At 42.2% G+C, this 13624-nt stretch overlaps 1 protein-coding gene across 1 annotated transcript; it reads left to right on the top strand.

Moving 5' to 3' along the window:
* Nucleotides 1-1378: 1378 nt before the first annotated feature.
* Nucleotides 1379-2751, top strand: LOC125897610 (trace amine-associated receptor 1-like). Its single transcript, XM_049591003.1, has 3 exons — nucleotides 1379-1409; nucleotides 1892-2074; nucleotides 2147-2751. The coding sequence occupies exons 1-3, from the start codon at nucleotides 1379-1381 to the stop codon at nucleotides 2749-2751; spliced, it is 819 nt and encodes a 272-aa protein (XP_049446960.1).
* Nucleotides 2752-13624: the final 10873 nt, after the last annotated feature.

Genomic DNA, 13624 nt, shown 5'->3' with positions numbered 1-13624 from the left:
TTGCCATCTCTGTAAAACCACATCTGGTGTGGTTTTGCTTTTTGGAAAGTGCTACAGCGTTCACTGTTCCTAAACATAGAAGAAAAAGACCCCAGGATGGGTACTTACATTAACTTATCATTGACAGGAACTTGCCTATATGTGCCTGTTGTTCCATCTCTGCGCATATCAAAATGAACGCCAAGAACATGCTCTACAGGTTCTACTATGTACCATTTTTCCTCAAAATGTCTCATTCTTTTAGATTCTGTGTTAAGACATGAATGGATTTTCAAGTTTATCAAAACAATCCTCAACATGCTCTAAGGTTACTCCAGGTGCACCAGAAGACAAACAATTAACAACAGCTTCTTTTGCATGAGCATGGCAATAACAGAGCTGCACATGTCCAATATGTTCCGTTTTTCAATTGGAATGTGTGCAGTGACAGTGACAGGAGGATCCACATTTCCTTGCTCCACTGAAGTTCCAGCTACAGGCTCAAACTCAAAATTGCTGGCAGGATCTGAATCAACACAGACTCCATATGCTCGGGATAAGTGCCACTTGTAACCAGAGTATGTGCAAAAAACAAATGAACATCCAGGTTACCCACAGTTCAAACGCAAAGACCTTCCGGGATACAATCCATGCTGAAACTTTAAATGTCTAAATAACACTGAAGAACTTATGTGGTGTTCCTTGCAAATGTAAAATGAGAACATATTAGCGGCCAACGATATTACCGGTCAACGATCTCTCTCTCTCTTCAAACGGCACTGTGAAGAAGCCTGGCTCTGATTTCCTTGACTCGGGGACTCTCCTTCATGTTGCCAACATCGGTGCCATACACGATGGTCTGGATGAATGTGTAGAAGCTGGACAGCGCCTCATCGTAGGACACAGCAAAAGCGAAATGTGGCTTGAAGAGCTTGTCAAAGGCAGCAACTCTGGTCTGCATCATGCAGGGAAGGGCCTTCTGGTCCAGGATGATGTAGAAATCCTGGATGCTGTTGCATCATGCTCGTCTTCATGCTTCTCTCCACCTGAGAGAGTGAGAAATTAATCACATGAAATAAAATTTGGAATTATATATTATAGTTCAGTAAGCTTTAACAACCTTCCCTGCCCCCATACTAAATCTTTTGTCACTCAGATTAGGGGAAAAAAACTCATTGTCAGAGGCATGCAGAGTACTCTTTTCTACATCACTGCAGAAAGGTTAGATATTAAACCACTGAAGGTCAGCAAAAACATGGTTTCAGGTGTTGTTAAAATGCTCTTTAAAGGTGTTGAAAGTGCAAAGCCCCAAACTTTAATTATTTTCGGACCTCTATTAGTAGTATTGTAAAAAGTGAGGTTTGTTTTATGGGAATGTAGTCATGCTGCTTCATGGCCCATGGACAAAGTGGATAAAAAGTGGCTTCAATGTACTCCATTGAAATTTAAAAGTAATAACATTAAATGGTGTATGTGTATTGCAGTTTAACATGCATGGACAAACAAGGAATTGTATGATAAGTCATCATTTTGAGTGACATTAAATGCCGCTCCCTTAATATGTAAATGAGCCCAGAATAATAAATCTGCTCTGACTATGCTGCTCAGCAGCACAGAGGCTGAGCAGCCCCATCAGTGAAGATGCACAAACCAGGATTAATAGGCATGGTGTGAAACCTACAAGCACTAAAATCAACCTTTGAATCTGTATGTAGAAAACTGTGTTAAATTTTCTAGATTTAAGTCATATTATTATTGTAAATGTTATCTTAGTAGTAAGAACATTTATGCATGGAACCCACATTCTTTCCCAACAGGTCTGATGACCTCTGCAATGAATCTACAAATGTATCTGGCATAACAGCAGTCATAACTTCATATTTATTATGTGTCTTTGTTGGCTGTTTATCAGTTCTTATAATGTGTGGAAACCTTCTGGTAATAATCTCTATCATATACTTCAAACAGCTCCACACTCCTACAAACTACCTCATCCTCTCTCTGGCTGTGGCTGACCTGCTTGTTGGTGTTGTAGTTTTGCCTTTTAGCACAATACTGGCTGTAAGCTCATGTTGGCATCTTGAAGGTTTGCTCTGTAAAGTCCGAGGCTGCTTTGATATATTTCTGTGCACATGTTCTATTTTAAATTTGTGTTGTATTTCTATTGATAGATATTATGCAGTGTGTCAGCCTCTGAGGTACAGAACTAAAATAACTGTCCATGTTATTGTGATCATGATCCTAGTGAGCTGGACTGTTTCTGCTCTAAATGGAATTGGCCTCACAATTCGAGGACTGAATGAAGAACAATCTAACAGGTGTGTTTTATTTCAGCGTCTCACAAGTTTAGGAATTATGGGAACCTTTTTTGCTTATTACCTCCCAGGTATTGTAATGTTCATCATCTACGTAAAGATCTTGATGGTGTCACAGAGACAGGTACGCAGCATCCAGAACACCATCTGTCAGAATACAAAGTCTGAAGCAACCATCAGTAAGATGGAGAGAAAGGCCACCAAAACTCTGGCTATTGTTATGGGAGTTTTTCTCATCTGTTGGACTCCTTTCTTTCTTTGTATCACCTTTTACCCTTTGAGTAATTACACAATTCCAGTTTCTGTGATTGCATCATTTAAATGGTTTGGATGGTCAAATTCAATGCTCAATCCATTTGTCTATGGTTTCTTTTACACCTGGTTTCGAACATCTTTCAAAATGATAATTTCTGGGAAAATATTTCAAGGTGATTTTACTCATTTTAAGCTTGTCTGACTCATTACTGAGGTGTGGACATGGGCATATTGACAGGGTTTACACTGAAGATTAGCATCTCTTTCCCACTATATGGCATATCTTTACATCAAAGTTATCACTTTTCTAGATATACAGTATCTGTACATACAACTCAGTGTGCAGATTAGCCCCTCAACAGTGATGGACTCAGGATGTTTGAAGGGCAGAGGCGAAAAGGAAAAAAGGGCACCTACTGCATGACATGGGGCCCCATTGGTGCACAAGAAGCTAGTGTGTCATATATGGTGAAATGGTCTTCGTCCTTGATTCTTAATTAAGATTATACAGACAATCCAGGCTAAAAGTATGTTTAAAATGTTTATTTTATAAACTAAAGAAAAGAAAAGATTTTACACAAAGGAAAACTGAAAATCAGCAATAAACAAAGAAGACAGCATGAGTCTTTGTAGGCTATGCACTGGCTCTCTTGATGCTACTCCTTGTGGAATGGACACCCCTCTGTTTTTGGATAACTTATAACTAGTTGACAAGGCCCAACAGAGCAGCAAAACTCAACAAATCTCGCAGAGTGGTGGTCTATGCTGTGCTTTTGAAGATGAGCGGGATCAGTGGGAAACATTAAGGATGATAGGAGAGGGTACATGTTATTTGTTTTATCCCTTGACTCATTTCTCTCCATAGCATCATCTGTATTCTCTTCATGTTCATCATTATTTCTCTCCATAGCATCATCTGTGTTCTCCCTTCATCCTCAACTTCACCTCTCTCCCTGATATCATCACTTTGCTCTTGAATGTCTTCATATCCTCTATCTGTCTTGCATCCCTTGGCTCTCTGATATTTCAATCACTCTCTGTACATTCTTTATCTAAGGTGGAGAAAATAATATTTGTATTGTAATAGTTGAATATAATTGCACTGTAGGCTATGTAATATATGTCTAGTGTTGCAACAGATGCTCAGTGATTATGGCTCTGCAGGACAAGCTAGCTAGCAGTGAGGAGTAAACATACCTTTATCCTTAGCTCCTCCCTTGTTACTTTGGACCCAATTTTCCAAAGAGATGCTCCCTTTTGCAGCATTTTCCAGCTGCATTTTTATTAACTTTTGTTTCCTTTCTTTCCCTGGCATTCTGGAAGTGTAGATTATTGACCAATCAAACTTAATATCTTCTGTTTATATAGAAATTTAGAGCAAGGCTAGCACAGGATAATCAACTAGCTAGCTTCTTAGCTAAAGCTAGTTATCTCACATTAGCTAGGCTACCAGGCTAAAATGTGACACCACATGCTGCTACTATCAATAAAAGCACTTGCAGTGTACATACATTCATTAGTAATGCATCATTGGTAAAACTCAGTCTTTGCAACTTTGCTATAGCCCATTACCCACCTCAGCCAAACACAGCAGTTACATCTCAGAGTGCATTAAGCTCCCTCTGACATCTGAGCATTGGAGAGGGGTGTGTCTAAACTGAACACTTACATTGATGGAGTAGTACATTTTTAACAATGGCAATCAGTATTTTTTTTAGGCTGCACTTTATTATGTCATCACTGGCAATAATGCGTTTTTTTTTGTTTGTTTGTTTTTTACTTTCAAATAGAGTTAACCTACTCTAAACAATACAGAGAGAAAAAAAGGGACAGTGGATATGGAAGTGCTAACTAGATTTTAGCCCATTAGCCCGTTCCAAAAATGCAGAAAATATTTGCTAAAGGCCATACAATGTGTTTTGAAAGCAAGCAGGGTTTGACTCTTTGGAAGTTGCCGACTGTCGTCATTGCACCCACTTTGGAAAAGCCTGCCTTAGTAAATTTGGGGAGACTGTGGTTACTACAACATATTTTCTTCGCTGGAATTTTTTCTCTTCATTGTGAGGGTACTTTATAATGTGTTTTCTTGGAAGGGCATCTAAGAGATCACTTGATAACAGCACACCTTTCCATGGAAGGGCACTCATAGAGGGTTTAGACAACTGACAGTCTTTATAGCACTGCATCCCATTTTCTCTACTGGAAAAGGCACCATTTGGGCAACTGTCATGTAATGGCAGCATAGAGGGCACTTTAGAATGGCACCATAACTGTTCATCGTTTAGACCATTGGAAGGGCACCAATAGGGCACTGCATCACATATCATCCACTAACAGAGAATCATTAAGACACATTATTGAATTTTCTTGTTGTTTTCTATATGAAGGGCAGCCGATAGGGCACGTCCTCTGGTTTCATCACTCAAGAGGGCAGCCAAAAGGGCACATCCTCTCATTTTAGTAAATCAATGGGGCAGCCTGGGCCGGCCGGGCCTTCCTGGTAGCGCACGCCCCCCCTGTACAAGGCTGTTGCCGCAGCGGCCCGGGTTCGACCCCAGCCTGTGGCCCTTTGCTGCATGTCACTCCCTCTCTCTCTCCCCCCTTCACACTCATCTGTCCTATCAATTAAAGGCTTAAAAATGCCCGAAAAAAATATCTTAAAAAAAAAACAAAAAAACAATGGGGCAGCCAAAAGGGTACATCTGCTCATTTTCATCCAATAGGGCACATCGTCTTGTTTTGATCACACAAGAGGGTAGCAAAAAGGGGCCATCCTCTCGTTTCGCCGCTCAAGAGGGCAGCCCAAAGGGCACATCCGCTCATTTTCATCATTCAAGGGGGCAGGGTTTTCAACCAAGGCGGGGCAGTCGCCCCCCCTGAGTCCATCTGTGCCCCTCAAACAGCATGTATTCTGTGTGAATGTCTGTAAATAAATGTAGGATCCACATATCTCACTGTGTCTCATTTACTGTTAGCATTCACCCAGATAGCACACATACATCTGGCCGACGTCGGCCTGAGGACGGCACATCGGCCCTGAATTTATAACAACTGACAAGCATCGGCCGCATGGGTGGATATCTATTGGGGTGGCAGTAGCTCGAGTCCCCGTCCGGACCAAAATATGGAGCGTGGACTGGTGGCTGGAGAGGTGCCAGTTCACCTCCTGGGCACTGCCAAGGTGCCCTTGAGCAAGGCACCGAACCCCCCAGCTGCTCGGGGCGCTTCACCAAGGGCAGCCCCCTCACTCTGACATCTCTCCACTTTGTGCATGTATAGGTCCTGTTTGTGCAGGACCTGTGTGTAACTGACAAGCAAGAGTGAAAACATTGAATTTCCCCTCAGGGGGATTAATAAAGTAAATAAACTTAAACTTAATAAATTTAATTGGGTTAAAGTGGAAGTGCCTGGAGCTGCCACCCATGGTCCCGTGGCCCCCCGGCCTGACCTCTGGGGCCCTGGACGGATACTCAAGTGTGGGTGACAGGAGCGGAGAGAAGTGGAGAGGACCGCGGAGGTAAGGCGGGGCGGGCCGACACTGTGTATCCCAGTACGGGTGCTCAAGTGTGGGTGACAGGAGGAGCGCGGAAGAGGAGCGCGGACATCAAATAGTTAAGTTTAAGGATGCCTTCGGTATGTTGTTAATGTGATTTTATGGGCAATTTATCAGTCGAGGTCTCCTCCTCTGCAAAGCAAACTGACCCGGTGGCTACAGGTAATAGCGCAGTTTTGAAACCACTGTTTTACCGAGATGAAAGACTGATTGTTGAGCTGCTGGTAACAGTTAACGGAGTTAACGCTGTATCCCGTTACTTAACAGTTTCAACACTAAATTAAGCAAAGTGACAGACGCAAAATTTTTAATCTGGCTAAAAGACAGCTGAAATGCTAACAAAAAAAAAAAAATAATAATACAGTGGTGAAGTTGGGATTTGTTTCTTGAAGTTATGTGCTCATCATCTTTTCTGTGTCTTGCAGGCTGCCAGGAGAAGCGGACTGGCCATCAGATATTGTTTGTGGAAATTTGAAAATAATTCAATCAATCAAATTGACTTTTGTCTCTTCACTGTGCCCACTTCTGCCACAGTCAGCTATTTTTGAATGTTTGCATTGATTTCTCACATTGAATGGTGAAATATTTGTAGTTTGATAGGTCCGACCTAAATGAATAAAGGTCGTAGTTAACAAAGCATATGAATATTAATGAAGGAGCACCCAGTGAGCGCAGCTTCTTTTATTGATCGTTTGAACGTCACGTGGTGGTCATTTTCTATTAAAGGCCGACGTCTCAGCGACATCTTGGCAATGAGCAAACGCTCTCCCTGCTATGTGTTAACGATCTAAACTTGATACATCGGGCTGACGTAGGCCAGATGTATGTGTTTCTATCTGAGCAGTAACACTGCATCTCAATGTTGAATACAGGAGTACAACTGAGTTTTTAAATGACTTTGACCTCACTGCACTTTCTGCTTATATTGCAACTATATGCAGGAGTAAAGGAGTACATCTCTGAAATGTTATCTGACTTTGGATTCACAACAGAAAGGCCCTTGCTAAAACACAAAAAGCTTTAAACTGACCTGTAAGGATTTAATAAGTGGTAAAATGATCTCTTCTTGACAGTAGTTTTCAGGCTTGTTCCTTCATATTTTGTTTTGGCTGCAGATGGTAAAAGAATGCAGGAACAGACTGAGGTTTCATCATTTAAAATGATCTTCAATAAGGCAGGATGACTGCACAGAACATTTACAGTGAGATTTAAATCAGTATCTTTAGCAGCAAGATATGCACTGGTCACAACACAATGAAGATAACTCTGAGGAAGGATGATCTCACGTTTATGGATGTATATTGTCACATTTAACGTGTTTTACAATGCTGGAAAATACAGGTTAATAAGTTCTGAGTCTATATAGGCTATTTGTATATGTTTGTATATGTACAAAAAGTTGTGACGATGTGAAAAATAAAATTGAATACAAACAGAGCACAGTGATTTGCACACTTTTTGAAGAACAGTGGAGAAAAATTCAACATGTCATTTTTCACATTTCCAATGCATCTATTTCAGTGACATTTAGGCCAGACATTGCTATTAATTCAATAAAACTGCACTGATAAAGAAACCGTTAACATTTTAATCCATAAAAATTATGTGCAATAAAGTGAAAAAACACAGAAAAAGGTTTTCAATATGTCAACTGAAATATATTTAATAGGCTACTCGGAGAAGCCTTTGTTTGCAATGCCAGCTTGAATATGCTTATAAATAACTACTCTCTCTCTCTCTCTCTCTCTCTCTCTCTCTCTAATCTTTGCGATTTTGGGCCAATCTCCCAAACAGACAACCCTTAGAGCTTGAAAATTTGTGGATGGGGGGCCAACCTATGAATCTTGAGAAAGGAATTCACAGAGAAAGTTCAACAATTAGTGTCACAGTTACCAAATACTGAAGAAATGTTATGTAACACAGTAGACATGCTTTCAGGGTATGTGGGTATTTCTTTATTGTTAGAGTTCCTTAATAATCCACCTAAAACACACAAGGCATACCCAAAATCAACTGAGAACTGTTGATCCACTTTTAGTACATGTTCAGTCTCACTTAAAAGGTAAAGTTCTGAAGTTTTTTCCTCAACAGTCAGAATCACTGTCAGTGATTCTAACACTGAATTATACAAGTTTAAAAACACTGACATAAAATGTTTTTTTACATGTGCCTGAAAATTTTCTTGAGAAAAGATGCTGCAAATGACAAGAACTGGGAGGTATTGGCTGGAAAACCAAATGGGGTCATAACATGTTGCCCAACATAACCTACATTCAAAGCAGATACCAACATCACCGAGAGAACATTTGCTACATCTTTTTCCAGGTGCTTTTAAGAGGGTAAAACTCTACTGAACATGTGATTATGAGTGGAAAAACTAATCAACACAGACACAAATGTCTATTTAGGAGCTTACTGTATATAAAACACTTCTTGACAACCTAAATTGATATGAAACATTCTGTTAAAACATTGGAGCCATTTGTTCATTATTAAAATACATGTATGACTACTGAACTGTGTCCATAACCCAGTGGGACTGCCGAAGCTTCAACAAGGATCTGCCCTTTTTTTTGTTAAGTCTAGCAATTCATTTATTTATTTATTTATTTATTTATTCAAGAAAGGGACAGTGTGCATTTATCAACATTTTAACAAATGTAAATGCACCTGAATCAGCTAAAAGGCTAGTTTTCATTGGCAGTCCCTTCACCAGCTGTAAAAAGGCATCCTAGAAAAACTTTATAACATATATTTATATATAAATATATATATACATATATATTCTGACCATTAAAGACCCCCAGAAGGGAACCATCCCATCCAACTAGATAGACCAATAACCTGTCTCTCCACAACATGGAAGCTCCTGTCAGGCATCATAGCGGCTAAGATAACTAGGCATATGATCCTGTGATGGCTATGCCCACAGCCACACAAAGGTTGAAGCATTCACACACTCACAAACACCATTACCACATATTCAGTTACTTTGAGTTGCAGTCAGTTCAGTTACATACAACACACATAGTTTGTTTTGTTTCAAATGTGTTTATTAGCACTTTGACAACACACTGTTTTCTAGATTGAGCGCACACATTTACACTGCCAGATTTTCCGCGAATGTTGGGCCGTTTTCCCGGCAAGCTGTGAGTGTTTATACACACACAGAACCGAATTGGCGAGTTGATCCGAGGTGCACAATTTTCCGCCTCGTAGGGTAGTCATACTGGCGGAACCTTTATAGTTTAAACAGACCAAGGCGGCCTTCCGCAACGGGAGCAGCTGTTGAAGACTTGTGGGAGGAGCTGTTGATGACGCCGCACGTGCGACCCACTGGCTGTGGATAAACAGGAAACAGCTGAAAGCGGGATTTAGCAAGCAGCTAGTGGCAAGAGGGAAACGCAAACCTGACAGACACTGTAAAGATGAGCAACTGGGGAGACAAGGAATAGCGCACCCTCCTTGCCCTCACAAACGAAGAGGCCATTAACCTTCAGATGACGGGGACAGTGAAGAACGGGCCAGCTTACTAGAGAATCGCTGAAGGACTGACTAGCCTAGGCTTCCCTCCCATGTCATTGTTTACGTCACACGCTAAGCTACACATTTTGTTGCTAGCTCACGCCCCCCATTGCCCTGAAAAAGGCACATTCTGTATTAACAAAAGTAGGTAGGCGGCATTTTGCCGCACTCCCCAATTTTGTTTTTATACTGCCAATGCTGAAAAAGACTGATTGGCCTCAGAGCATGTGAGCAGAGCGGACCGGGTGACAATTTCCACTCCTACCCTAACCTGTAATCTTCTATTCACAAATAAAACATGAGCTTGGTAGATTCTCCAGGGAAGCCCTCTCCCCTCTCCCCGCAGTTAGGGACCGTTCTCCATGGTACCGCTGTCGACAGGGTGGAAATGAGTCAAAGTGTGTAGGAGACGGACCGGGTTAAGCGGCCGACCTCCAGGGAAGCCCTCTCCCCTCTCCCTGCAGTTAGGAACCGTTCTCCAAGGTACCGCTGCTTCTCTTCTCAGTTTCTTTTCTGAAGTACACAGTAAACTCCATAGTTCTGAAAGAAAATAGTGTGGGTGTGCACAGGTGCAAAGATGCAAACATGCATTCTGGGTGGGCCATGAGCGACCGGAGCAAAATTGGAGCGAGAGATAAGGCTCCACTCCACCTTTTTAAAAAAATAGTCACTCCTCGCTCAACACAAAATCCTTCTGCTCCCCACTCAGCTCTGCTCCAGCTCCGCTCCGCTGACATGCTCTGATTGGGCTTTCCTGCAAATTTGCACAATTCCTATTTAAAAAGGGCTATTGCCTGTCATTGGTGGCCATGACTGGCATGAATGACCACCTTATCTCCTCTTCGCACATAGCGAAGTACCCCAAGCCTCCACTGGATTCTCTCCCTTTGAATTGCTGTTTGGTCATGAAGTAAGGGGCACTCTGTCTTCACTGAGAGAGATTTGGAAGGTAGATCACACAGGGAGGGAGGCTGTTAGCGTAATCTCTTACGTTGTGCAGATGTGAGACCGACCAGAAAGGATGAGTGAGCTTGCCCAATCCAACATGGCGGAGGCCCAGCAGCATCAAAAGGCTATAGCTGATGCTGTGGCTGTTTGTGGTTGGCTGAGAGGGATGTGAACTTATCAGTTTGCAGCTGTGTTACTGTAATCAAATCAGGTTGGGTTTCCATTACGCGTGCCAAATGTGCCAAACGGTGCCAATCCCCTTTGATCTGACATCAGATGTGACGGGACAGTCAATATAGATGTAACCGCGTGGTAAAATCCAGTATTATTCTCCTTTTAGGGTTGATATAATTCCCCTAGTTAATTTAGTGTTAGTACATGTGTTCTTTGTTGTTTTCCTTTTGGTGTAATGTCCTTTAAAAGTGAGTAACAACAGATTGAACAGTTTGTGTCCTGGCATTTTGATGGCTGGTCGTCGACCACGGTGTTCTCGAGTACATGGTAGTTGACCGTGTGTGGAGTAGTGCAATCTCCGGGAAGTCCCACATGTGTTTGGTGAAGCTTGTTGGAATGTAAGTGTCCTATGAAAAATATGTTGTACATTTCTTGGTTAATTTTGTGCATTTACAGTTGTGGTTTATGGTGTAAAATATGTATTTAACAGATGTTATTTCATATTTTCTGTAATTAGTCAGTCCGCTGCCGTATTTTATTTTGTTGTTTTTTTTTTATTTTTTCTTTCTTTCTATTCATTTTCATTATAAGTCAGCCACAAACGAGCTGTTTGCTCCCCTGGACTGAGAAGTTGAGACACTCTGTTAAAGAATGACCTGTTGCAAATGTGGTCAGAAATAAATGTGGCGCTCAAAGAACCCTTGAAGTAAATGTGTCCTGTGTGGCATCTAATTCCACGGGCTACACATTTTTGGTACCAGGAGTGGGGTTGAGCTAAAACATACTTTTTAAAAAATTGGCAACAGAGTGGCTTATTTTTGTTTTATTTGAGAAATACGGCAGTGGTGAAGACTGCAGGTGATGTCCACTGGTGTTTGGAGTCTGAGAGGCCAACCTGCTGGGAGGTGGTGATTGGCGAGAGACGACCTGAGGTGTCCTGAGAGATGCTGGCGCTCCCCGGGTAAAGAAAGACTCGTTCGTACCTGTGCAGAGGATCCCTTCAAGAGCCTCAGCTGCAAAGAGCAAGGTCCAACAAGGCTCCAAGATAGAGACTGTCTTCACCATATCCTTGACCTACACTTTGGACATTTTACATCCATGGTGGACTGATAAAAGCATTAAAACAGTTGATCATGTCTAGTGAATCCGGTGATGAAGGTACTTCAAGTAATGACAATGGTCAGGCACATCAGGCCTCAAATGGGGCAGCTGGCACAAGTAGAGACACTATAGGAGAAATACAGAGTCAAATGCAAGAACTCTCCAGACTACGAGATGAACTGACCAGGTTAAATAATGAAGCAAGGGCTCAGACTGCACCTACACGTTCGTACATCTATGTTCCAAGAGAACGTTAGATCCAAGCATTTAGTGGGGAATGTGGTAAAGATGGGAGACCTGTTGAAGAGTTTATTGATGAGGTTGAAAAGGTGTTAAGGTCCTGAGAACAAACAACAGAAGAACACTCTGACTACATACTATCTCTGTTAGGTGGTCCTGCATTAGAAGAGGTGAGACTGTGCATGGGGGATCGGTCAGTGGCCCCAAGTGATTTGTACTCTTACCTGAGAAATGCATTTGGTGAAAAACGCAGCACAACACAGCTGTTGCAGTCCTTTTACAACCGTAAACAAGCGGAAGGGGAAGACCTCCGTGACTACTCCCATGCACTGTCCCAGATCTTAAGCTCTGTAGTGAAACAGTCATCAAACTTAATATCTAATGAGAAAACTGTTCTCAGGGATCAGTTCATTGAGGGTTTAAGAGACGCAGCCCTTCGACGTGAACTCAGAAAGATGGTTAGGGACAAACCAACTCCAGCCTTCTGGATGTGAGGAGTGAAGCTCTCCTGTGGGAAATGGAGGACAGCAGGTCCCACCGTCCCAGGCTTGTAAAGAGTAACCATGTAAAGTCTGAGGTTTCAGAAATCCAATGCTCTACTGTTACAACAAACAATAACCAATGTACTGTGTTAGATGATGTTCAAAGAGCCGTAACCCATCAGGAAAAACAGCTGGCAGAACTAAGCAAAACACTCGCTGAGCTAGCCTGTGCTGTAAGTGAACTGAGTAAGCGCAATATTCCACATACCTTTCTAGAATCCAAGCCACGAGCTAGACCACAGCCAAAGTTCACACCAGATGGTCAGCCTATCTGTTTTAAGTGTAAGGGTGTCGGTCACATTGCACGGAGGTGTCCACATGCCAAAAGAGAACACGATTCCACCACATCTGGTCCCTCTGTAGAGCAGGAAAACTTGTACCCTCGGTTGTCATGAGCCAAACAACTTGATGGGAAGCACCTGGCTCACCAAAAGAGACACCTGACAGAAGTAAAATCTTAGAACGTGCAGTTGGAGAATGCAAAACTGTTGAAGTGAAACTCCAGGGTGTTACAGTATCATGCCTGCTTGACACTGGTAGCATGGTCAGTACAATTTCCGAGAGTTTCTTCAGGAAACACTTGTCAGGAAAAGGGGAAGACATTCTTCCTGCATTTGAGTGGTTAAAGATCACTGCAGCCAATGGATTAGACTTGCCCTATATAGGCTATGTGGAACTTGATGTTGAAGCTATGGGTCTGACAATCCCAGAGCGAGGTTTCCTGATAGTCAGAGATTCTGCACACTCTTCCTCCGTTCCAGGTCTCATTGGGATGAATGTTGTCAAAAAATGCAAAGAGCTAGTACATGCTGAGTTTGACACCACACTACAGGGTAAACTTGACTCGCACTGGAGAGAGGCTTTTCATAATCTTCAGGCAGCAAATGTAACAGACAGACTATATTTTGCTAGGGTAGCTGGTAAGGATGTAGTACACGTGCCTGCTTCATCTGCAGCTACTGTCATGGCTAGGGGACTTAGGACTGTCAGTG

Source organism: Epinephelus fuscoguttatus, linkage group LG11, assembly GCF_011397635.1.
Source record: "Epinephelus fuscoguttatus linkage group LG11, E.fuscoguttatus.final_Chr_v1".
NCBI classification, from domain to species: domain Eukaryota; kingdom Metazoa; phylum Chordata; class Actinopteri; order Perciformes; family Serranidae; genus Epinephelus; species Epinephelus fuscoguttatus.
This window is presented reverse-complemented; position numbering and strand designations above follow the sequence as displayed.